The 23708-nt window shown below is 50.6% G+C and overlaps 9 protein-coding genes across 9 annotated transcripts; 6 read left to right on the top strand and 3 right to left on the bottom strand.

Moving 5' to 3' along the window:
- Nucleotides 1-1327: 1327 nt before the first annotated feature.
- JCM6883_004431 (uroporphyrinogen-III synthase) lies at nt 1328-2404 on the bottom strand (the record flags this gene model as incomplete). Its single annotated transcript, XM_076635033.1, has 1 exon — nt 1328-2404. One exon carries the CDS (start codon nt 2402-2404, stop codon nt 1328-1330), a length of 1077 nt encoding a protein of 358 aa, XP_076484990.1.
- Nucleotides 2405-2457: 53 nt separating this feature from the next.
- CTP1 (Ctp1p) lies at nt 2458-3881 on the top strand (the record flags this gene model as incomplete). The annotated part of the gene is made up of 8 exons (XM_076635032.1): nt 2458-2545; nt 2607-2653; nt 2721-2879; nt 2965-3056; nt 3132-3309; nt 3383-3492; nt 3591-3766; nt 3850-3881. 8 exons carry the CDS (start codon nt 2458-2460, stop codon nt 3879-3881), a joined length of 882 nt encoding a protein of 293 aa, XP_076484989.1.
- A 564-nt stretch (nt 3882-4445) lies between these two features.
- On the top strand, nt 4446-5883 carry JCM6883_004429 (uncharacterized protein; the record flags this gene model as incomplete). Its single annotated transcript, XM_076635031.1, has 7 exons — nt 4446-4540; nt 4608-4737; nt 4802-4826; nt 4903-5027; nt 5099-5264; nt 5342-5720; nt 5796-5883. 7 exons carry the CDS (start codon nt 4446-4448, stop codon nt 5881-5883), a joined length of 1008 nt encoding a protein of 335 aa, XP_076484988.1.
- Nucleotides 5884-6180: 297 nt separating this feature from the next.
- On the top strand, nt 6181-8041 carry JCM6883_004428 (uncharacterized protein; the record flags this gene model as incomplete). The annotated part of the gene is made up of 11 exons (XM_076635030.1): nt 6181-6234; nt 6309-6439; nt 6505-6571; nt 6635-6691; nt 6761-6887; nt 6953-7311; nt 7381-7441; nt 7532-7606; nt 7672-7740; nt 7811-7914; nt 8012-8041. The coding sequence occupies 11 exons, from the start codon at nt 6181-6183 to the stop codon at nt 8039-8041; spliced, it is 1134 nt and encodes a 377-aa protein (XP_076484987.1).
- Nucleotides 8042-8425: 384 nt separating this feature from the next.
- JCM6883_004427 (uncharacterized protein) lies at nt 8426-11176 on the top strand (the record flags this gene model as incomplete). Its single annotated transcript, XM_076635029.1, has 10 exons — nt 8426-8742; nt 8802-9147; nt 9216-9299; nt 9361-9458; nt 9524-9678; nt 9741-9898; nt 9961-10156; nt 10219-10439; nt 10507-10906; nt 10980-11176. 10 exons carry the CDS (start codon nt 8426-8428, stop codon nt 11174-11176), a joined length of 2172 nt encoding a protein of 723 aa, XP_076484986.1.
- Nucleotides 11177-11335: 159 nt separating this feature from the next.
- On the bottom strand, nt 11336-17944 carry APC1 (anaphase promoting complex subunit 1; the record flags this gene model as incomplete). Its single annotated transcript, XM_076635028.1, has 6 exons — nt 11336-12798; nt 12869-14187; nt 14251-14489; nt 14546-15033; nt 15102-15976; nt 16047-17944. The coding sequence occupies 6 exons, from the start codon at nt 17942-17944 to the stop codon at nt 11336-11338; spliced, it is 6282 nt and encodes a 2093-aa protein (XP_076484985.1).
- A 155-nt stretch (nt 17945-18099) lies between these two features.
- Nucleotides 18100-18984, bottom strand: SPC3 (signal peptidase complex subunit SPC3; the record flags this gene model as incomplete). The annotated part of the gene is made up of 5 exons (XM_076635027.1): nt 18100-18223; nt 18292-18407; nt 18491-18567; nt 18673-18878; nt 18950-18984. The coding sequence occupies 5 exons, from the start codon at nt 18982-18984 to the stop codon at nt 18100-18102; spliced, it is 558 nt and encodes a 185-aa protein (XP_076484984.1).
- A 147-nt stretch (nt 18985-19131) lies between these two features.
- JCM6883_004424 (uncharacterized protein) lies at nt 19132-19590 on the top strand (the record flags this gene model as incomplete). The annotated part of the gene is made up of 2 exons (XM_076635026.1): nt 19132-19488; nt 19564-19590. The coding sequence occupies 2 exons, from the start codon at nt 19132-19134 to the stop codon at nt 19588-19590; spliced, it is 384 nt and encodes a 127-aa protein (XP_076484983.1).
- Nucleotides 19591-19858: 268 nt separating this feature from the next.
- EMP65 (Emp65p) lies at nt 19859-22790 on the top strand (the record flags this gene model as incomplete). Its single annotated transcript, XM_076635025.1, has 8 exons — nt 19859-20680; nt 20746-20832; nt 20889-21185; nt 21253-21565; nt 21635-21981; nt 22062-22354; nt 22421-22568; nt 22641-22790. 8 exons carry the CDS (start codon nt 19859-19861, stop codon nt 22788-22790), a joined length of 2457 nt encoding a protein of 818 aa, XP_076484982.1.
- Nucleotides 22791-23708: the final 918 nt, after the last annotated feature.

Here is a 23708-nt window from a genome sequence, read left to right as displayed (position 1 = left end):
TACACCTAGGTGTCCACTCTCGAGCTCCTGGCTCTACCGGTAGAACGTGGAGGAACCGTCAAGACGGATCAACGGTACTCGATTTCTCTCCTCCCTCCGACGACTTCCTCTTCACAGTACCAAGCACGCTTCAACAAAGCCCAGAAGTACGGCTTGTACATAGCGAGCCCGAAGCCAATTCGAGCGTTTGATTTCGGTTCTCCTCGGGCGGACATCGAAGTTTTTCCTGAACATCGACGTTTGTCCCTGTAGAAACGGGAAAGCGAAACTTGAATTGTACTTCGAGCCCGTGGTGCAGGTCTTCTACTTAGTTCTTTGTCGTCAGCGAGCTTGGCCCTGTGAGGAGGACCGGAAGCGGGGAGGTGGAAGAAGTTAAGTTCCTCGTTCTCCTTTGCCTCTAAACTTCTATCAGTCGGAACCAAGGGCGAACGGACTTTCACTGCAAGTAAACGGTCGCATGTGGATTGCCCGGTGCCGGTACAGGGCTCTACTTCCTCTCGTCAGTAGCGTTGTTTCAGCGAAAAGCTGTTGACGGCCGAGTGAAGTATCGTCTCAAACCGCAGCCGAGCGGTCTACAAGGACGTTCACTTGCTTTGGAGAGAAGGTTCGCTGCCTTGCTCCGACTGAGAGGAGCGGAGGAAATTCAACCAGGAACGGGTCAACTTTTTCTGCATCTTGTTGTCTCTTCTTTTTCGTTTTTCATCCTCCTCCCCTTCCTTTCCACTTCGGTTCGCTTCTCGAGCTTCTCTCGACATCACCAAGAGCGGCTCGACGACACCTCAGCTACGTGATGCTGCCACGATGGGCCGAGCTCGATTCCGTGTCTATATCTTCGCTCTTGATTCAGTATCGTTCGAAGATACGGCAACGTTTCGCGCTCGGCCACCTGTCGGTGTCGTCCAGTTGAGTTGTCGTCCACCTCCTCTTGGCGATGTCGGGAGAAGAGGGACGTTCAAGTGGACACAGAACAATTTGTCCTTTCATCTGTTGTCTCGGGAAATTAGGATTGCAAGGTCAAAACAATAAACTCTTTCTCGCATTCATCTCTCGCCTTTCGTTTGACAGAGAGAGCGTCAAGAGAGAGAGCAAATAGAGTGTCTCACAAAGAGCGAGCGGATCGGAAGGAACAGGTCGCGCTTTGGTCACATTGCTATCATCTGTTACAACAAGAAGGGAAAAGAATATGGACATTGGAGCAGAGAGAGAGTCGGTAAGAGGATCTGCTACAGCATTGGCCGAGGGCGGGAGAGTCTGAGAGTTCGAACCAAGTATCAGCAGAAGCCAACAAGAGGAATTGAAAAGATAGGACTAACCGAACAAGTTCTCGTCACAATTCCTCGTCTTCCTCTTTGTCCTCAGCTTCCATTACAGCATCCACCATCCCTTGTTCCCCCGGTATCCTCGCTGTCGCGTCCATTCTGACTTTCGCTTCCTTTTCTAAGTAATCTTTTGTTGTGTTCCCGATCGCAACGAATCGTATTCTTCTTCTCAGATCATCAAAATACTCCTTTTGCTCGGGCGCTTCAAAACTGTTCGTGCTGTTAGGTACCCTTGTCGAGTCGGTTTCGAGAGGTAGTATCGAATGGTGAGCTCTGAGGATTTCGACGACTTGTTCTCCTCCGGAAGGTGAACAGATTCCGATCCATATTCTCCCATCCCCTTCTCTTGACGTCCGTGCGATATATCGGATGAATTCACCTTCGAATCCTTCAACTAAGTCAGTTGCGTAAACCTGAATCTTGACCAACTCGATCCCCTCTCCCTTGCCTTCGTGTTGTTCTTCTTTCAGCGCTCTCGGTAGAGCTTCTGTCCCTTTATCCCCACTCAAGAATAGTATCCTCCTCCTCCTTCGTCGTGTCGTCGGCTCCGAAGGTCTCGAGTCGTAATATCGGGTAATTTCCTTCGCCAATTCTTGTCCATTCCCACTCTCTTCTCCCAGCACTACAAGACCCTCTGCAGTTCCATCCTTCCCTCCTTCTTCGCGCAGGTACAGCTGCAGCAGCGCTTGTCGAGTCTGACGTCCAACAACGAAATGAGGTAATCCCTTCCACTTCCTCCTTGCCTCTTCCGCCTGTTGTTCCCAAGCTTTCACCGCCCTCTGCGAGCAGAGCACGATCCCATCCCACTCTTCTTCCGGCGTCTGACCTTGAGAGAGAAGCGAAGAGAGGGAAGAGAGGTTGAATGAGGTCGAGAGGAGGGGGAGATGAGTGACTTTGAAGGACGCGGACGATGGCGGGGATGGAGCCGAAGGCGATTTGAGTAGGAGGAGAGTCGGGGGCATATAAGCCAATGTCAATGGCAGAGGAGGAGGGAGAAGCCGGAGAGAGGAACTCTTTCGTTCCGTCTCATCATCGACTTTCACTCGAATCATGTCTAAACCGGCTAGTAAAAAGGTAGATAGCATTTCACTACTGTCATGATCCGCCTAATCGAGCTCGCTGATCAAAGTCGCTTGGAATGAGGAAGAATGAATCACCTCATCTAGCATTGATCGCAGGAGCTACGGCCGGAGCTGTTGAGGGTGCAATCACCTATCCATTCGAATGTACGTACTCTCTCTACACTCTCCATGACCCACGAGCTCACAGGAGAGTTGGTTGATTCAGATTTGAAAACTCAAACTCAATTCGCTCATCGTTCCCTCACGACAAAGGTAACGCTCTATCACTCTTCTACATCGTCACGCATATGCTGATGTAGAGGATATGGTGTACTTACAGCCGCCAGGTTTATGGGAAATCTCGAAACAAACCTACGCACGACAAGGGATTTCGGGATTCTATTCGGGAGTCGGAGCACTCGTTGCGGGTAACTCGTTGAAAGCGGGTGTGAGGTTTTTGAGTTATGATAAGTTCAAAAGAATGTTGGTCGATCAGGATGTAAGCGCTTTCGCTCTGTCAGCTTGACGAAGAAACTCGAAGCGATTCAGAGTGTTTGAGCTGACGGGTTCGGGAGAGATAACAGGGCAAGTTGAGCGGACCTAGGAGTTTGTTGGCTGGTTTGGGAGCGGGAATGTGCGAAGCTGTATTCGCGGTTACTCCTTCTGAGACGATCAAGTCAGTTTCCTCTCTCTTTCTTTCCCCGACCGTCTTTCCCTCCTTCCAAGATCTGACATCCTCGCTCGTGTGTAGAACTAAGCTCATCGACGATGCGAAATCCCCCAACCCTAAATATCGAGGTCTCGTTCACGGTACCGTCGAAATCATCAAATCTGAAGGAATCGCCGGAATCTACCGAGGATTGGGACCGGTTGCTGCGAGACAAGGGGCAAACTCTGCCGTGAGATTTACGACGTATGGAACTCTCAAGGTACGCAGACTCTCACTCTATCGCTTTGTCAAATAAAGAATGGTAGCTGATAGGGAGGTTGTCCGTGTTCCAGTCGTTCGTCAGTGGGAACACTAGACCAGGAGAAACACTACCGGCTGGAATCACTTTCGGAATCGGAGCGATTGCTGGAGTCGTAACTGTCTACGCAACTATGCCTCTCGAGTATGTTTCCCTCTCTTCTTCCTCTCCTTTTCTGTCTCGTGTCCTTCAGGTCTCTTCCGCTCATCAGACCCGCACTAACTCTTTCGTCACTCGTGCAGTGTCATTAAAACTCGCATGCAATCCCTCGAAGCCCGAACGCAATACCGAAACTCGTTCCATTGTGCCGCTCGAATCTTCTCGGAAGAAGGAGTGTTCAGGTTCTGGAGAGGTGCGACTCCGAGATTGGCGAGGTTGGTTCTCAGTGGAGGAATCGTGTTTACCGTTTATGAGAAAGGTATGTCGCTGTCTCTCGCTTTGAGCCGATTCTGCGTTGTCTCCGGAAGGATATCGGCTGACGAGCAGTTGTTGGACATACAGTTATCGTCCTTATCGGTGGAAGAGCTGTATAGAGCACTGTCAATACCTACACGACTACATCGAACTTTACGATGCGAAACGAAAACAGCATAGATCAACTTCAGACCTCAGAATGTTCGCTGGTTCTGCCCAAAACCATTCTACTTTATTCCTACCTGTTATCGTAACATACTGTATCATTCCGCACCGTCAAGTTGACACCTCTACCAGGAGGTTCAGCCTCTGAGCGCCGCGACAAAGAGCATCGTTAAAAGCATCGTTCGCGGATTTTTCGAGTTTCGTCCGCGCGCCTGGCCTGCCGTGTCCAGCTATTGATACATCTCGTCGCTCTAAGCATGTGCACAAATAAACGCCTGAAAAGACCTCGTCGAAAAGTTCGCTGAGTTTCTCTCGCGATTCTCGCCGCTTCTTACTCTTCTTCCTCTACCTCTCACCACCTCGACAAATCGCGGAATCAACTACACACTCTAGTATCTCTCGACTGTCCAGCCCAATCACGCACCAGCAGCCGTTTGAACTTTGTTTCGTCATCGCCTTCATCTTGATCTCTCCGCTCTCTCTCCTCACCTCCAGCTCCAACACAGTCAACCAGCAAAATGTCAGACTGTGAAACCCTCATCTCTATGGGATTCCCCGAATCACACGTCTCAAAAGCCTTGTCCTCTACCAAAAACTCTGGACTTTCTCCTGCGTAGGTATCGGCTCCTCTGATCAGCTCGTTATCAAAGACTGATGATGTTGGAGGCCAATAACTACAGATTGGACTTCCTCGAGAAGAACGCGGATCAAACGGAAGAATGGTGGACTTCGACTTGGGAGGGAGCAGCGGGTGGGGACGATGAGGATGAAGCGATGGAAGGTGTTGTACAAGGTGATGAGGAGGCCAAGGTACGTGTTCTCCCCTCCTTCCGAGCTCGACACACAGAGGCTGATGTGTGGGTGACGCGACTAGAGTTTACGTTGTACCGAATGTGGGAGTGAGTCGTCCCTCTCTGCACTCGATTCCTTCCCGTATATCACAGGGAACTGATTGTAGATTGGATGACTTGACAGAGATCTTCAAGAATGCGGCATTAGCACAATTCCATGGGACGAAATCTGGACATACTTCCTTCGAAGAAAGTACTGAAGAGATCAAACCGCTTACCGAAGAGGAGAAAGCTGAGAAGCTAAAAGAGGTGCGGCTTGATTCTCTGAATGCTTCTCTGGACTGAAGCTGATCATTCATGTAAGTCTTGACGTACTGTAGTTGAAAACGAAAATGGAGGAAAAACGAAAGATTCAAGCGAAGAAAGATGCAGAGGAAGCGAAAGTGAATGAAGCGATCAGGAGAAAGGGAGGGAAAGATCAACAACAATTGAAACAAGAGTTACAGTTGAAGGAAGCGGAGAAAGCTGCGATTCAAAGGAAGAAAGGTGCGATCGTCTCCCTCCATTCCGTTTCCCGACTTCAATGAGTGTTATACTGAGAGGAGGAGATTGCGATTTCACAGATAAGGCGGACGAGGTTGCCGCACGAAAACGCATCAAGGACCAAATCGAAGCCGACAAGAAAGCTCGTGCCGAAAAAACCGCTCGAGAAAAGGCACTCCGAGAAGGCCGTAACCCTGACGAAGCAGTCGAACAACTCCGAAACCCTTCTTCGACGTCTTCTTCCCTCGGTGGAACTACTCTGACTCCAGAGCAAGCGGTTGCGAATACCGAATCGAAGGAGAAGAAAACGTATGATGGTGCGAGGCTACAATTGAGGGTACCGAGTGGTCCTCCTGTGGTGCATAACGCGCAGGGAACGGATACGTTGAGGAGCGTCTGGGAGTTTGTGAAGAGTCAAACGGGGTTGGAGAACCCCTCTTTGACGAGTTCATTCCCTAGGTCAGTGCTTCTTCTCCTCAGGCCTTCATCTACGTGGGCAAGTGTAGTACTGACGCTGTCTCTTCGAGGATGCAGGAAAACTTTCGGCGAAGCGGATTTGGACAAGAGCTTGAGCGATTTAGGATTAACTCCTTCGGCTGTGTTGATGGTTTCTGGTCAATAAGCGAGGCAGTTGGGCGAAGAGTAACCTATATCGAGTTGATACTAAGGAGTCGGTTGTTGCTGTACGAGTTCTGCTTTACGCTTGATCGCCGATTTTGTCTTTCGCAAAAACAAAATCAAGTTTTCATTCCATTGTTTCGCTATCTCTCGCGTCGAGCATTCATCACCAATGAAAGCGCTCGTCCTCTAGCTTCTTGTTCTACGTCACCCTTAACAGAGTATGGTCAAATAGCATCTTCGCAGTCGCGAACCCTTCAAACCGAATTTAGAGCTTCTCCCTCTTACTCTCACCACGCTCATGTCTTCTTCATCGCACCCAGCCGATCCTGAATTCTCACAAGCCGACTACGCCGTACGCTCTCCTCCCTCACTCTCCTCTCTGCTTCCCCACTGACGTCGGCTTCACTCAACTCCCCTCCTTTTCAGACCGTCCTCGATTCGCTCACACACGATCCCTCTACCGGAGACAACTCTGCCCAAGAAGGAGACATCCATACGCCAACCGACCACGCGGTACATCATGCATGGTTGAGGAGAATCGTCCCGGGGATTGAAACGCAAGCTACTTCTCCTTCTTCACTCACTCCGTCCGGTTTGACTGATGTCGGAGCTGATTGTGTAGACTAGCGGCGAAGTATCATCTAGGGAATTGGGTGGTCGATAAAAAGACAGGGGAAAGAAAATGGGAGGTGAATGCTTCTCTTCTCAGAGCACGCTAAAGCATGTGCTTACTCGGAGCAGGAGATTCACAGAGTATGCCGATCTACGTTCGAGTAGGGATGCAAATGCTGTATCATGGGAAAGAACAAGTTGAGCAACAGTTTTCTTTGTCCTTTCTTCCTCTGCGAAACCGTCCTTACGCTCGGTCGCTTGCGCAGGAGAAACTCTTGTCCGGGACTCGACTCGAAGCGTTTCTAAAGGCGCAATCGGAGAAACAAGGAAAGGCATTCGATTCGCCGAATCAAGCATTTGAGCATATTCAAGCTTTTGTGAAAACTTATAACAGTGCGCTCTCCCGCTCGCCTGTCACGGCATCGGTAGCGCTCACAGCTGACGATCCTATTCTGCAGTCAACTGCGAAGAGCTAGAGAAACCCAACCTCGCCGATTACCCAACTTTCAATTCCTTCTTCTATCGCAAACTTCGTCCGAACGCACGGCCTCCCTCATCACCCTCCGATCCTTCCGTCCTCAGTTCCTCCGCCGATTGTCGATTAACCGTCTACTCCTCTGTCGACAAAGCGAAGGAATTCTGGATCAAAGATCAAAACTTCACGGTTGAAAGCTTGTTGCAGGATGAAGGACTCGCGAAAGGGTTCGAGAACGCTTCAATGGCGATTTTCAGGTTGGCACCGGCGGATTATCATCGGTATCACTCACCGGTGAATGCGGTCGTGGGAGAAACGAAACATATCGAGGGGCAATACTATGTGAGTCTCTTCCCTCCGCACTCGCTCGTGTAGGTTGGAAGTAGGTTTCACTCTCGATTTGAGGTGTAGACTGTGAACCCTTGCGCGGTTAATGAGAATCTGCCAGTCTTTACCGCGAATAAACGAGATGGTGAGCTTTCTATCCTTTCCGATAACTCTTCCTGTCTTCTTGTATCTGGAGGCGTCCTCAAAGCTGACTCTCCACGATTCCATCGGATAGTCACTCTTCTATCGATGCCTCGAGAAGGAGATGTTCCGCTTGACTTAGCTTTCGTTCAAATCGGTGCGATGCTTGGTACGTGTTCTCTCGTTCTTCTCTGAGCGTCATCTTGACTGACATTGCCCGTCACCTGCATGTAGTCGGATCGATTGTGCAAACTGCTCAACAAGGACAACAAGTCAAGAGAGGAGATGAATTAGGTTACTTTGGTTAGTCCTTATCCTCGTCACTAGTTGCGATTTCCCTCTCGTGACAGAGATGAAACTATCTATAATGCAGCTTATGGAGGCTCGACGATCGTGCTCTTGGTACCGAAAGACCGCGTCAAGTGGGACGAAGATCTGATCAAGAACTCGGAGAACAAGCTGGAAACTTCTGTCAAGGTATACCCTGTCTATCTCAGAGCCTGAATCTCGTTCTCTCAGCTGCGCTCATGGAGTATGACGCTACTGACGCCGACTCATCGTTGTGATACAACAGGTTGGAGAACAGATCGGTCGATTCGTCTGAAATATCTCTGTTATCTATCTTCCATCGCCACAGATTCGACCAACAAGCCTCGCAGCTATCTCACGAATACGCAGGATCAGAATCACAGCTCGGCGCTACATGCGCCAACATTGGTCAAGTTGTACCGCGTTTGCACTTTGCGCTCAGACCCTCAGTTCCCTTTCGTCAACAACCCATCAGAATTCCGCTCATTGTTTCTGTAGTCATCGACGACTCGACTCGACAGTTCGGAACGCCTCGAGGCTCGAAGTAGATGTGCAGGTACGTGACCTCGCGTCGCGGTCGTCCGGACGTTTCCGCGGGTCTCTCTGCGCTCAGCTCGCTCGTCAGAGTCTGCTCGGCTCCCGTTTCCCTCTTTCTTCTTCTCTCTTCACTCTCGACCAGATGTTTCATCACAGCGACAGCGATTCGGCCGATGGTGGAGGCTACTCGACATCTTACAAGCTCGGTCGTTCTCATCGCGGGATTGAATCCTCTCGAACGCTTGAAGAAATGATGAATCCCAATCACGCCAGAAAATCGCACAACGTCAATGGATACGTCAAGAGTTCGCGGAGTCGACATCGCTCAAGTCAACGAGACTATTCAGACGAAAGCGAACCTGAAGAGGAGGATCAAGCTCCGTCTCAACCTCGTGCCGCTTATTACCGCGAGGTCGCTGAACCATCACGAGAGGTCAAAGGGCCTTTAGCCCCTAAGAGGTGAGTTCATCGGATGAATCACTCACGTTAGTGACTTTCTGCTGAAGCTCTCGTTTCAGCCGTCTCCTCGTTTCGGATCTCGACAATACTCTTTTCGGACCCTCGGGCGATGGTATCGTCGCACGTCCTTACCTCAAGACTTTCATCCGCTACATCATGCACCCCGAAACTCCTTACAATCTCGCAATTTGGACGTTTTCCGGTCGTCGATGGGGTCAAGCTCATTTGCGACAAGCCGGAGTTGGAGAATTACTCTTCGAAGGTCCGGATCGAGTCGTCGATGATCCGAAATTGAAGGAACCACTCAAGGTTCTGTGGGGGTACGAGGATAGTGGGTTCTTGCCGAGTCCTCCTCATCGATACGGAAGTATGGCGAGCGGTCCTGCTGTCAAAGACCTCGAACTCGTGAGTTCTCTCGTCATCTTACCGCAACTGAGGTAGCTCACTGAGGAAACTGACTCTCGAATTGATAGATCTGGGAGTTGTTGAACATTCAAGGAAAAGGAGATTGGAGTCCTTACAATTCTCTCATCGTCGACGACCAAATCGCAAATGGAGTGAGCCTTTGTTCTCTCGCACTGAGCTTGACGCAGTGCTGATGTCATGTTGAGCTCACAGAGACTCGAACCGGATTCGATCATGGTTTGCCCACTCTTCACGAATAAATCGCCCGATGACGATTTCCTACTCGCTTTCATCGGAGTTCTCGACGAACTGTGAGCTCCTCTGTCCTATACTTACAGCTTGACTCGCTAAGTGTCATGACGTGAGGAGCGTACAGTGCGCCCGAAAGCAATTTCGCGGCAGTGATCAAACGTCGCAATTTCCGCGAAGGAATCGATCTCGAGGATTTAGATCGTTACTCTGAGCGAGGCAAAGCCGTCTGCCTCAAGTACGGCATCAAGGTCTCTCGTCGAACTCCTTATCATGATCCAGGTGCGTTGCTCTCTTCATTCAGCCGCTTCAGTCGAGGCTGAAAAGGAGAGCTCCCTGCACAGCTTTCATCGAAGACGTCAAACAATCTCCGATTCCCGTCGTGACTCCAATACACGATGCTGCTCCTGAACCGTCGCCTTCTGAGCTCGATCCTGGTTCGTTCAGCTACGGTCGACCCGTTCCGAAACGAGTCGCGAAAGGAATGCCTCTCACACCTTCTGTGCGTGCTCTCTCTCTCATCGGTGCGCTACAGCATGGGGTTGAGTGTGTGATCTCGTATAGGACGGGTATCTCAAGATGCTGTCGAAAACTTCCCGCGTCGGTCGAGTTGGAAAACCTCTTCTCGTCTTCGATTTGGATGGAACCTTGTACCACCGACCTCCTCAGAACCTCGAACATGATCCCACAGGAGAGCCTACCGGTCGTCCTTACCTTCGCTCGGTACTTCAGTGGATTCTTCGTCCCGAATCTCCTTGGAGTGAGTTTCAACTAGAGTCACTCTTTGCAAGTCATAGCTCATTCCCTCCCTCGAATTCACAGCTGTCGCCTTCTGGACTGGCTCTCAGAAGACTACCGCCGTCAGATGTCTCTACGAACTCGACCTCGGGATCATCGGACCCAAATTGATCAACAACGAAGCTGAAATCTTGCACCCGAAGATCAAAGCTCTTTGGGCTCGTGAGGACTTCAACTTGACTCCAGAAGACTACCGATCGTACGTCGCCGTCGTCAAGGATTTGAGTCGCTTGTGGAAATACCTCGTCAGCTCCGTTCCGCTTGAGTCTTCCTCAAACGAGCACAGTCGAGCTGACCTATTCGATTGAGCAGAGTCCTTTCGGAACTTTCGACGCGACAAACTGTGTCATCGTCGACGACACTCCTTCGAAACTCCGTGCCCAACCCGACAACCTCATCGCCGCTCCGACTTTCGATTATCCCGAGGAACCCTCCGAAGCGACAACTCGCTATCAACTCGATACTTTCCTCCTCTCCCTCGTCGCCATGCTCGGAGAAATCGCCGTCGAAACGAACTTTGCGAACTTCATCGAATCTCAAGGATGGAACAAGGTTCTCGGGGAGAGAGAATTGAGGGAATTCGCGAAAGAGGGTGTGATGGCGTTGAAGAATGCGAAGATTGCGGTCGATGCTGAGGCGAGAGGGATCCTACCTGGGGTCATGTCGAGTAGGAACGACCCCGGATTCAGGACGAAGAAGCAATACGCGATAGGTTAGTTCGCCAATCTCTGCCTCTCCCGCCGCTTGACTCCACTTCTCACATTCTCATCCTCTAATGGCCGCAGCGGACTCTCTGTCTACCTCCCTCGCCTCCTCTCGACCCAGTCAAGACGCGCTTTCTCGAGTTGCGAACCGAGCGAACCCTTATCATTCCGATTCGAGCTCTGACACTTCTTCATCTAACGACGGAGGAACGGACGAAGCTGAGGAGAGGAGTCGTTCGGCTGCGACGTTGTCACTAGGTCGTAGAAGGCGTCATTAATCGTTAGCTTGTGCTTGTTTGTCTCTCTTCTTTGTGATCTTTCTTTCTCTCCTTTTCTGCAACTTCACATTTTGTCTGTACCTTGTGATGGTCCACAGAAGAGTGAGAGCGTTCAATTGCGTAAGAATAACAACAAGATGAATAACGTGAAGGAAAGATCTAAATCCGACTCAACAAACGAGAAACCTCCTTCGACCAAGCTTTCTTCCCGCCACTCTTGATCGTTTCCGCCGTACATCTCAGTAACATCTCGACTTCTTCATCTCGCATTCCTTCCCGTTTCGCTTCCTGTACGAGGTTACGAAGTTGCGAGAGTGCCGAGAGATCAGGAACGGACTGATGAGCAAGTTGAAGGGCGAGTGGAATCGTTGAGTTGGGAGACGAAGGCCATGATCCGAGGGAGGAGAGATAGGTCGACAGCGAGTCAGCAAAAGAGGAGGAGGAGGTGATCGCTTCGATGCGAGAGGAGAGAATCGAAGAGACGTGATCGATGAAAGCGGGGTTCAAGAGGGGTTCTCTCGAGCTCGAGGACGAACTTGAAGGTGACTTGGACTTCGAGGAGGTTGGTTTACCAAAGAGAGCTTTGTAGGTTCCTCGTTTGTAGAAATCGACGACGAGACGAAGTTGTTCCGCTGCGAAGAGAGTTTCGGTCGAAGGAGTAAGAGAGGGCGAGAGAAGAGAGTGGGCGTGATACATCGAGTGGTAGCCCGAGGCGATATCCCGTTTATCCTTCGTCAAGCATTCGAGCAAGACCGAGGCACAGAACGCTTCGAATTGAGAGGGAAGTCGATTCGCGTCGGGAGGGATGCAGAGTTGCTCGGTCGCCGAGATCGCCTCCGCATCGTCCGAGAAGGCGGCGACGAAATCACGAAGACCAGATGCCGAAGGGTTGAGCATTCGAGTCGTTTCTCCAAAGTCGTAAACGACCGAACCAGTTTCGCTTTTCGATCTGGTGAAGATACTCCTGATTCCACGAGGATCTTGAGCGTACGAGAGATGGCCGGTGCGACGTTTGACGTAGAGGGTGCTGTCTCGAAGGAAGCGGGCGAACTGGTTCGAATTCGAGTTGAGGCGAACGTTGAATCCCCAATAACGAGGCGATTCGACTTGAATCGAATCGAGGAGTCGAACGTCAGGGATGAGAGTTGGAGCGACGAGTTGTTTCGCCTTTACTTCGACCTTGTCGTTCTTCGCGGTGGAATCGACGAGGCGAAGTCGAACGGGGAGGAAGACAGGTTCTTTCGAATCGATGTCGCGAGCTTCGAGGTACCTCGGTTCGGCAGCGAGTACCCATAGGTGACGGTAGGCTTGCAAGTGAGCTCGATTGTCGGTTGAAGTCGAGGGGAAGACGGGGTAGAGAGCAAGGAGGAGGGTAGCGATCGCTCCGTTCGTGTTCGAGAGGGTGTATTTCGCTTCTCCGAGGAAGAGTAGTCCGAGCGCCATGTGAGTCGACAGGTGGTAACCGAACGTGAGACCTTCGCTGAAGTGACCGTGAGCGACTCGGAGACGACGAAGGACGTTCAATTCTCCAGTTCCTGCCATAACCATCGCGAGCGAGATCGAGACGACACCGAGACAGGCTCGCAGAGAGTGACGCTTGATCTTGCTCTGGACGGTCGTTGCTACAAACTCCATCAAGATAAGTCAGCTCAAGCTCGGGATTGAGTTCGAAAGAGAGTCGAGAAGACTCACCTTTGACGTAACAAGCTCTCGTCAATCGATCCATGTAGTGAATCAACGTCGCATGAGCCTCGGCCGTCGCCGTTCCCGCATACTTGAATCCAACGGCGAAGCAAGCTCCCGCGATAACACTCCACCTCGCGACTTCCCAATCCGAATCCATCGGTTTGTTCAGATCGACATCTGCGAGGAATTTCGGTAAACCCGACTCGATCCATTCCTTCGAAGGAGTGATCGAATTCCACATGACGAGACCTTGACTGAGGGAACGAAGGAGGAGAACGTCGGATCGAACGTAATCGAGTCGTCGAGGAGAATCGGGAATTTCGAAGATGTTCGCGACGTCTTGACGTTCAGTTCGGAGGAACATGAGGGCGAGTCCGACAGTCGCGGCCGTAGAGGTGATGTTGACGTCGATAGGGGCGTCTGACGAGGAAGAGGAAGAGGATGAAGGGAAGAATGCGCCGGGAAGAGGTCGATTGTTTTCTCCGAGAATGAGAGCTCGGAAGACTCGCAAGAGATCAACTTCGTTCGATGATGTCGATGTACCGAGTTTTCCTCCTTGCGCGAGCATGATGAACCCAAAGGCGAATCCGCAAGAGAGAGCGTAAGCTTCTCTGCAAGCCAAGGCGTCTTCAACATTCGTGATCTTTACTCCGCACATTTCTCGAACGAGAACGTCGGCGAGACTCCTTCGACCAGTTCCGAAATGGAGTAGACCGAGAGCAACGGCAGCTGCTGATTTCGTCATTCCTGAAACGTTGAGGGAGGACGATCGAGGAGGGTGAAGAGCAGGGAGATGAATCGAAATGACTGAAGTAACGGTAGGATCGCTCGTTCCGAGGAAAGTGACGGCGAGTCCGAGGAGGATCGCGACTGAGGTAGGATCGTGTTTCGCTTTGAGGTAATCGTATGCTTGACTGCTGAGCATTGAGCCGAGTTGACCGTTCAATCCCAATCCGAGTAAAAGTCCTGCATGTCGAGCGTCGAGTTCCGCAGGTCGATTGAACGAGATTTGCGACGAATCCACAGGTTTTCCTCCTTCGAGCTTGAGTCGAAGAGCCGCGGCAACTCCAGAATGGAAATCTGGCCACTCTGATCGTTCGGGAATTGTGACGATGGCTGGATCTCGTTCCTTTTCGATGAATGGAACCGGAGACGACATGGGTACGATTCGAGCTGAAGTGTTGATCTTGGGGATCTTGAGCGAGTCCGAGGAGGATTGTTGTATCGAGGCGAGTTGGAACATAGCGGCTCCGACAGGCAAGGCGAAAGTTCGATGGGATAGAGCGCTGAGGATTGATTGTTGCACTTGAGGAGTGAGTTGATCGCTGTCGACGTAGAGAGACGGATTAGTTTGGCGAAATCAAACTATGAGACGGATTTGACCTCACAGAGTTTTCTCCCCCGGGGCGATCACGACCGGCTCGACGTATTGCAACATTCTCGAGACTTCCTCCATTCGCTTGTCTTCGTTGAATCTCGCAGCTCGAGGAACTGGGTTCAGGTCCGGTTTTTCCTCCCGAGTCTCGCTCGATACGATCTTCTTGTTCGCTTCCGAGGTTGATAGGCGACTCTCAATCTGTTGTACGAGTGCGTCGATATCTACTGAAGAGATTGCCTCCTCCATTCGCTGTGAATGACTCGATTAGTACACATCGCAAGACACGAACGAGGGAGAACACTCACCTTTGTTTTCCCTCTACCCCGATACGCCAAGGGGTACCTCTCAAGCTCTCTCCTCCCCACGAGATTCCAAAACCCATCCCATTCCTTTCCCTCATTCGCCGTCGCTTCCGGCGGATCCAACTGACAAGTTCTCATCGCCTCTCGAATCGGTACCGAAATCCCAAACGGCAGATCCTCCAACGTCTCTACCGTGTAGCCTAGTTCGTGGAATCGGAAGACCGCTTGATGAGCTCTTTGAATTGGGGTCGAGGCGGAAGAAGGGGCGAGGAGGGAGAAGATTTCGATGAGAGAAGACAGTTGGGAGAGAGGAGAAGAAAGGGAACCGTAGTACGAGGAGGGAGTATCGGAGGAGAAGAGTTGGGCGACGGATGAAAGAGAGAAGGAGGTCGAGTCAGGAAGAGCTGGACAAGAGAGGAGGTTGAAAAGGTGAACGAGAATGTTGGGTGGATATTTCGGCAGGAGACCAGAGGGGATCGCTGAGCTGGAAGCTGTTTGAATAATAATGTTGTGAGTCCATCCCGGGACGTGTTAGAGCGCACAACGAAGAAAAGCTCACCAGTTGTTGAGGGTTGACTAAATCCAGCGATTTCTGGTCCCCAAGTTCTTCGATACTCGTCCATCCACCCCTCAGCTCCGACGACTTTCGCGAGACCAGCTACTATTTTCGCAAGTTCTTGCGCCTCTTCCGTAGTCGAGACGCGAAGACGAAGGGATTGAACGAGCAAATGAAGGGAGAGGAGGATCGCGAAATGAGACGATTGGAAGTTGACTGTCGGAGGTGCTGAAGAGGCTGTCGATGCAGAGGGTGAGGGTTTCCTGAGACGACTGAAGAATGCTGAATCGGCTCCGTTGTTCGATTGAGGTCGACTTTCTCCTCGCGATTCGATCCCAAACATTCCTTCGAGACTTTCCCTGACCCGCCTGAACCCGTTTTCACCGACAGATCTGCCGAGAACGGTTTTGAAGATCTGTTCGAACTCTTCCTCCCCAAGAACTTGAGCCAAAGTTTCCAAAACTTTCTGTCCCAATCCATTCGCCTCGATCCCTATTCTGATACTCGTCAAACTTCGCTTCCTACCCGTTCGAGCGAGAACGATCCGTCTTCCTCCATTCGATTCGATCTTCTCGAGGTTTCCTCCGCCGATAGTCGATCCTTCGACTTCCAGCTCCATTCCTTTCGAACTGATCAATCCGAATTCTTTCGACGGTTTCAACACGAGCAAGTCCTGGATCTTGTTCTGCCTCGTCGCCGAGACGGTACAAGCATCTTTCGCCGAGATTTGTTTGATTGGCGTACAGGTTAATTCGTTCGAAGTCGAGTCGAGGGAGAGGGAAAGGAGTAGAAGAGTCGAAGCGGCGGGTAAGAGAATTGACAACGTAGCGGTTGTAGGTGAACGTTGATCGAAGAGGTCGACTTGCATTCCTTGTGCGCTGTATTGCAAGGGGAAGAGAACATCAGCGAAAATGTCGATCGCGCAGATGTTCTTCATCCTCATCTTACCTAGTCCCATCCAATTCTCCATCCCAAACCTTCGTCGTCTCCCACTCACTCGCCGCTTCCTCCCCCCTCTCTCTCCTTCTTCCATTGATCCGATCGACCCATTCTTCCTCTCCGAGATAAACCGTCGCTTCTCGATCCATCAACGTTTCTCCTCCCGCTCCTCCATGCTGTAACAATCCCGTATGAATCAACATTGGACCCGCACCAGCACCACCGACGGATGATCCTTGAGAGAGAGCCATTCGATCCATCGTGACGCTCAGATCGTTTCGAGTCAAACTTGTCCGACGATTCTCGGGTGAAAGAGTCGGATCGGTCTGCTGAGTGTGCGTATGGGTTCTTCTCAGGGATGGTCGATTCGTTGAAGCGTCGTGAGGAGTGAGAGGAGGGAGTGGATGTTGACCAGTTAGAGCGTTCGAGAGGAGATCGTTCGTCGTCGTTGAGGAAAGGGATGTCTCGAGGGTGTGAGCATGATGATGAGATGATGATAGGCGTGCGGAACGTCGACGTCCAGTTGAGGTAGAGTAGGATCCTCCACCTCGCATGATACTTCCCAGAGGGAGACTCTTGTTCGAATCCAAGTTGTTGTTGTAATGCGATAACTCTAGTTCGGATTGGTTCGAAGTTCGAGGTCCTCCTCTTCTTCGTCCGGTCTGTCGGGTTGTTCTCGAGGTTTTCGGCGAGAGGTCGAGGGTGATAGATTCGTCGGCTTGCGATTTCCCTTCTTCTTCTTCGACGATGGGATCTTCTTCTTTAGTTGAGACGACAATCTTGTCATACCTCCATACCGTAACTTTCCCTCTCGTCTCATTGACACTGACTCCAACTCTCAGGTCCGTCCCAGTTCCTGGTTTTCGCTGCGGGTCGAAGTCATTCGAAACGAAAACCAATTTCTCGTTCAAATCCCTCATCGTTCCCTTCCCTTCCTCCTCTCTCCCCTCCCCTCCTTCCACTGCCGCTTCCGACGATGAACCTTTCGAAGTAGACACGAGTACAGGTTTCAATTCCCCATAACCACCAGTTTTCGAACTCAAACTCCACCAAATCGGTACCCTTTCCCTCTCTTCCTCCTCCCTTTCTGCGTCGTATCCAGGTAGAGCTTCTCTCCCTTCTCTAGCGCGTTCGAAGAGGACTCCACCGGATTGGAGAGGATGGATCGAGGCGACTTTGAACGGTAAATGAATTGGGATCCCTCCTCCTTCTGCTCTCGTTTCGGGATTACTAGTCGTGGTGGGTCGAGAGATTGGATGAAGGAAAGCGAGAGTTGAGAGAACGATCAAAAGATGGGTACGGAGTGGTCGACTAGCAGTAGAGGAAGAGGAAGAAGCGGGAGAGGAGGTAGAGGGAGAGGGAAACGGAGGTTCAGTAGGTAATTTAAGTACTTCATCTGACCATTCATTCGTCTTCCCTGTTTCCTGTGCCGTTCTATCCCTGTAAGGACCCCAGATCGTCGATGTCGTCGTTGTAGCTCCTCCTCCCGCGCTACTCTCTTGCGAAGTTATTGGTTCTTGTTCCTCCTCTTCAAACTGAACGAACCTCGCGAACGCGATCGTCTCTCCTAATTCAGAATAGTCCCATTCCCTCATCATCCTTTCATTCCGAACCTTCCATTCAAGCCTCGTTCCTTGCCAAACCAATTCATTCAACTCTTCCTCCCCTCCTCCCTCCAACCCCTCGAGTACTGTTCGCGGGACTATGTAAGAATTCGATACTTGCGTAGACGGAGTGTGCTGCAGTTGACGAGAGGTTGCGAGGAGTGCGGATCGAAGTGAACTGGTGGATGATGATGAGGAGGGGAAGAAATCTGATGGGAGGTCGTAGAGCTCGGAGAGAGTCGGTGTTAGAGTAGTTGTAGGTATAGGAGGGATCTCGATCGGGCGAGTTAGGCGGAGTGCCATGATGTGGAGGAAAGAAGAGTTTCGCGTCTCTCGCCCAATTTGCCAAACAATCTCTCGCGAAGAAACATTTTTTGTTTGGGAAAGCGGGAAATGACGATTGATTTGTACAAACAAAGAAGACCTATGGAACTACTACTACGGGTTTTTGCTACTGTCTATTGGGATCTACGTTTAGCAGGAGGGAATTGAATTTCCTCCGTTCTGATGATTTCTCCTTCCGTCAAAACTCCTACGAATGGTTGGACATGCCAATGCAGGCTGTACACCGCGGTCGTATTTCTACCGAACCCATTCGGAAGCGGTCAGGATCCGTGAAGGAGTGAGAGAGTGAAGAGAGAGTGACTTACCCGAACGAAGATTCCGGAGTTTTGAATTCGTATTTCTGTCGAGCTTCTTGGAGATTGATCCGGGCATGTTTCGAAGAAGTTAGGATTCGATCCCATAGGACGACAGAGTTTTCAGGCTGTTCAGGCGAGTTGCGGAGAGGAGTCTGTTAGAAAATTCGAAGTTGAAGGGAAAGAGAGAGAGAGAGGAGCTAGGCCTCACGTAGGCAGGAGTAGAGTAATCGGCTACGAGGGAGACGAAGACTTGTTTCGTGTTCCAGTTGAATAGAGGCCTTAGATCTGCGAGTGTATTCACGAAGACAGAGAAGGGGACGAAGGAAACAAAACTGATTGTTTTGAGTTTTCTGCTTCTTCGTACTCTCCTCAGTCGAGCGGATGACTCACCGGTCTTGAGATCGAACTTCACAAACGCATACTCCCTTTCCTTGGGATAATGACTCCCCCTTCTATCGTACTGACTGATCCCTTTCACCACGTTCAATCCGTTAATCTTCAAACTTGATTGTTCCAGATTCAGCGAATGAGGGATGAGGAACGTTGTCGTTGAGACGAGTGCTAGTATCGTTAGCAGTACTGTTGTAGCGAGTGCACTGAGCAGAGAGGGAGAGGTTGAGTCAGTTCCGAGGAAGTCTCGGAGGGGAACGGAAGGGGAAGAGCGTACCCTGCATTAGAGATCCGTGAATAAGTCGAATGCATCCTCGTCTTCCACTCTCGAGAAAACCGAGGCAGTGATCAATAGCAAAGGAGAGAAGCGACGACTTCATTCGTTTCACTTCAACATCTCACTTGCGCGACTCTACACACTACCGAACCACTCAGACAGATAGCAGAAGCGATACCAACATGCGTTCCTCCCTACGAGTTCTCGTGAAACCTCTTCCGATCTCTTCAATTCCTCCTCAATCTCTTCGTCTTCCTCCGCGCTCCATCCCCTCTCCGAACCTCGAAACCTCCTCACCAACCATCTCGAAGCTCCTCTCAAAGCTCTCTTCTTCCTCCCCTGTCGCCTCCGCTTCATCGGCATCGGAGACGAATGAAGAATCGAGTGAATTACCATCAGATGGAAGAGGATTAGGAGGGTTCAAAGTAAAGAGAGCAGGACCGGCAGGAGGAAATGGAATGCCTAGTAATCTGAGAATAGAGGAATGGGTACCGAAACGAAGAGAGTTTGAAGGAGTCGGAAAGAAACATAGGGATCTCGTAGGCTTGCCCCTCACTCCTCCTGTGCTTGGTTGCTTCTGAGAGTTTGATACTGACCTTGCTGTATGATTACAGTTGAGGAGATTGCGAAGGGAGGCGTAGAGAGTCAGCTGGAAATGAATTTCGGGAATGTTCTTGCGAAAGATTTTTGCTAGTTCCCCCTGTCCCATCGCTTGTACTATAGTGCACTGTATTCCTATCTGCCTAGCAATCATACTCGTTCCCGACAGCCTCTCAATGATCGGATCGAGATGAGAGTGTTCAAAGACGATGCGAAATCTCTCCCTCTCTTTCGGCTCCACTTTCCACCTCGCCTCGACTCTTCGATCCCGCTGCAGCGTGAAATATCGATACCCAGCAAGCGATCTCGATGTCGAGCAGCACAGTGAACGGCAATGGCTATCAATTCCCTCAAACTCAATCACTTCCCGACTTGGGTTTGTTCAACGACCCTGAATCGCCTGATGACGATCGCACGACATACAGATATGACTCCTCAGCTATCCAACCCCCTCTGCAAGTCAGCACGCTCGATCGACCTGGCAATGGCTTGAACGGGAGAGAGTTCGATGAAGATGACGATGAGATGCTCTCCCTCGCACCTCCTGAGCGGGAAGTACGCCGAACCACATCCCGAGCAGACCTCTCAGTACCCCCACTTCCTCTCCCAATGCCTCTCTCTCGAACTCCCTCCCGACATCCAAGTTCCGAATTTCAACGGGTTCGATCATCCTCCTCTTCCTCGCGACGGAGCAGTACGAGCAGTACTAGAAGATCCTCCATCTCTTCCCTCGGTTCAATTCATTCCGCTCCCGAACTCCTTCTATCGACCTTACCAACCCAAGCACCAATTTCTTCCCCTTCTCTCTCTTCGACTCTCCCTCCTACTGCTCCGACGCCTCAAGCACCGCTTCCGGTTGTTCAACCCCCGCCGGAGTTGACGAGGAATTCGAGTAGTCAGAAAGGGAAGAGACAGAGTATCGCTGTGATGGAGAGGAGGAGATCTGAGCTAAAGAATACGGAAACTTTACGGAGACAAGAGGAGGAAGTGGTAGCTAGTCCGGGAGATCTGACGGCAGCCGATGAGACGGAAGAGGATAGGGCGCTGGAAAGGAAAGGGACAGGGAAGACGAGAAGGAGGAGGAGAAAACGAGAGTTTCCGAATACTTTGTGGGAATATCTGAAACAAGAGGTAAGAGCAACGTTCGTCTCTCCTCTGCGCAGTATCGTAAGCTGATAGAGAAAGCTTCAATGTAGGTCCTGACAGTGGAGGTAGACGGAGAAGAAGGAATCAAATCGGAAAGAGTTACGAATTTCTTGACTGTACCGAAAGAACTCGAAAAGGTGACCTCCCCTCCGACCTGCATTACACGCATTCACTGATCCCCTCTTCTCGACAGATCATTTTCTTTGGATTCATCATCTGCCTCGATGCATTCCTCTACACATTCACGATTCTCCCCCTTCGCTCAATCTGTTCCCTCTTCTCTCTCGTCTCCAACCATCTCTCAACCTGCATCCGATGGAGGCCACGTACGAAGGGCCTCAAATTGAGTCAGAAGTGCGATCTGATCAAGATGGTCATCGTCGTAATCACCGTCGTTGGATTGCATCGAGTAACGGACGCGAGTAAAATGTATCATGGAGTAAGGGGACAGGAAACGATCAAACTTTATGTTTTGTTCAATGTTCTCGAGGTGCGTCTTCTCTTCCTACAGCTCAGACGATGGTCACGGCTGACGAGAATAAGACGCGATTCTTCAGATCGCAGACAGATTGTGTTGTTCATTTGGCCAAGATCTCTCCGACTCTCTCTTCTCTTCATCCGCCCTCTCTCCCTCGACTCGTTCCCTCTCCTCTTCAGTCCTTCGTCCAGTCTCGCTCTTCACCCTCTACACGCTCTATGTGATCTCCCATTCCCTCGTCCTGTTCTATCAACTCGTCACGCTCAACGTTGCCGTCAACTCCTACTCGAACGCGCTCTTGACGCTGTTGTTGAGTAATCAGTTCGTCGAGATCAAAGGGAGCGTGTTCAAGAAATTCGAGAAGGAAAATTTGTTTCAATTGACTTGTGCCGGTACAGCCTCGGTCCTCTTCAGTTCAGTGATTTCCTTCTTGACACTGAAAGAGGTTCACTGCTGTACAGATATCGTCGAACGGTTCCAACTAGCCCTAATGCTATTCATTATTTCCCTTCGAAATCTTCTCGAAAACTCGACCTCAATCTCCACCCTCACAACCACTACAACTTCATCTTCGCTCTCCTCGACTTCCTCGACACTCTTCCCCCTCGATCCAACTCTCCTCCTGACGACGTTCTCCCCAGCTCTAACCGTTCTAATCAGTGAATGTTTCGTCGATTGGTTAAAACATGCGTTCATTACGAAATTCAACCATATTCGACCGAAAGTGTATGGGAGGTATATGGACGTACTTTGTAAGGATTTGATTAAAGGTCAGGCGGGGAATATGGGAAGTACAGGTTCTTCGAATGTGAGTTTCTCGTCTCTCTTTCTCCCTCGCGAGATTTTCAGAGCACTGGAGACTGATTGGCTTGTGTGAGTTGAGTGTAGTTAATCGATCAATCACCGTCAGTTTCGAGAAGATTAGGATTCGCCGCTCTACCTCTCTCGTGTCTCGTCATTCGGGTCTCGTTCCAAGCGTTCAGAATGCTAGGGGACGAATCTGGGTTAGATGAATGTTTGATACCTCCGAATCAAGCACTCAAGATGAATAAACGAAACGAAGGGTTCACGTTAATGGGATTCGGATTCGGTTTAGGAGGAGGAGGATTTGTAGAAAAGGGTATGGAGGAAGCGATGAAATGGGCTGGAATCGGTAGTATCTGTCTTGGAGTTTGGATCTGGTCAGTCTCTTTCCTATTCCCGATCTCTGCCGGCCGACACTGACCTGGGCAAGGCGAAGTTGACAGTCTCATCACGTTGAAGCTATTGATCGGGATCAATTTGAGGACGTTCGCGAGTGAAAGATGGAATGGAATTGAAAAGATGGAACGGGAAGAAGAAGATTATAGGAACGGGAAATCGAGAGGTGGGATCGGAGTTTCGAAATCTGAAGCCGTATGTCGTATTTTCCTCTCCCGTCTCTTCCGCTCGTTGATTTTGACCGAGGTTGTGCGGTGTGTTGGGTAGATCGAGACGGACAAGACGAATAAATTGTTGAGGGATAAACAGTTTGATCAACCTTCGAAAGCGAGTTTGAGCGGAGGTGCAGGAGGAAAGGATAAGATCGAGTTGGAAGATCTCGGGAGATACGATATGGTTAGGAGTAGGTTGTGGTGACTTATATCGCAGTCGAATCGGCAGTATCTACGTGTGAAAACTGTTGTTGTAACAGCTCGTCTACCAAAACTTTGTTGTCCGCATGTCTTGAGAGAGCGACGCAAAAAGTGCTGGACCTTCGAGCTCGCACAACCGAGGTCAGAACCGCGCTTTTGAAGGGCTGGAATGTATGGGAGCGAGACAAAAAGAGGAAAAAGCTTCGAACGGGAAGAAAAGCAAAAGGGAACGCTCAGCGACAGGATTGAACTGTCGACCTCTCGATGGGGCTGTTGGGATAACAGTCGAACGCTCTAACCAGCTGAGCTAGCCGAGCTTTGCTTGTTTCGACGACGTCTTTTTACATATATATACCGTAGCGGCTGTCTGAGCCTTTCCTTCTCTCTCACTTTGCTGCCGTCCGTTTGCACTGCTGATATCTACGCCGAGCAGTCGGAACAAGTACGGCGCATCAAACGTACTCGATTTGATCATCGAAAGGCGAGAGCACCGAGTGCACACATTTCTTTCCCGTCTCCTTTTTACTTTCTTCGGCTTCAATCGTCCAATCTCGTCTTCGCTTCCGTTGCATAGACTCACCTGAAGCCGATTCCCTCCGTCGACACATAAGTACCAGTGACGCAAGCTAGTCTTGGGGCCAAAAGGGAGAAAGGAACGAGGAAAAACCAAAAAAAATCGGAAACTGGAGTCAAGGGCGAGTTTGCGGACAAGCTTGAGCCGAGTTGGGGGCTCTAGCTTACGTGAGAGGATCCGTGGCAGAAGCGAGGAGGAATACCGAAAGCCATCGCCGGGGCAGCCGATGGATACGTACGGACGAGTTCTTCTTTCTGCAAGTTTTCCTTTCTTTTGTTCCGTTGTCTTGTTTGTCTGGTTTGTCTATGTGGATCACTATTGTATAGTCGCTTGTCGAACAAAGCTGAA

The sequence above is a fragment of the Sporobolomyces salmoneus genome (assembly GCF_050403485.1).
Source record: "Sporobolomyces salmoneus JCM6883 DNA, S_salmoneus_JCM6883_v1_ctg80, whole genome shotgun sequence".
NCBI lineage: Eukaryota > Fungi > Basidiomycota > Microbotryomycetes > Sporidiobolales > Sporidiobolaceae > Sporobolomyces > Sporobolomyces salmoneus.
This window is presented reverse-complemented; position numbering and strand designations above follow the sequence as displayed.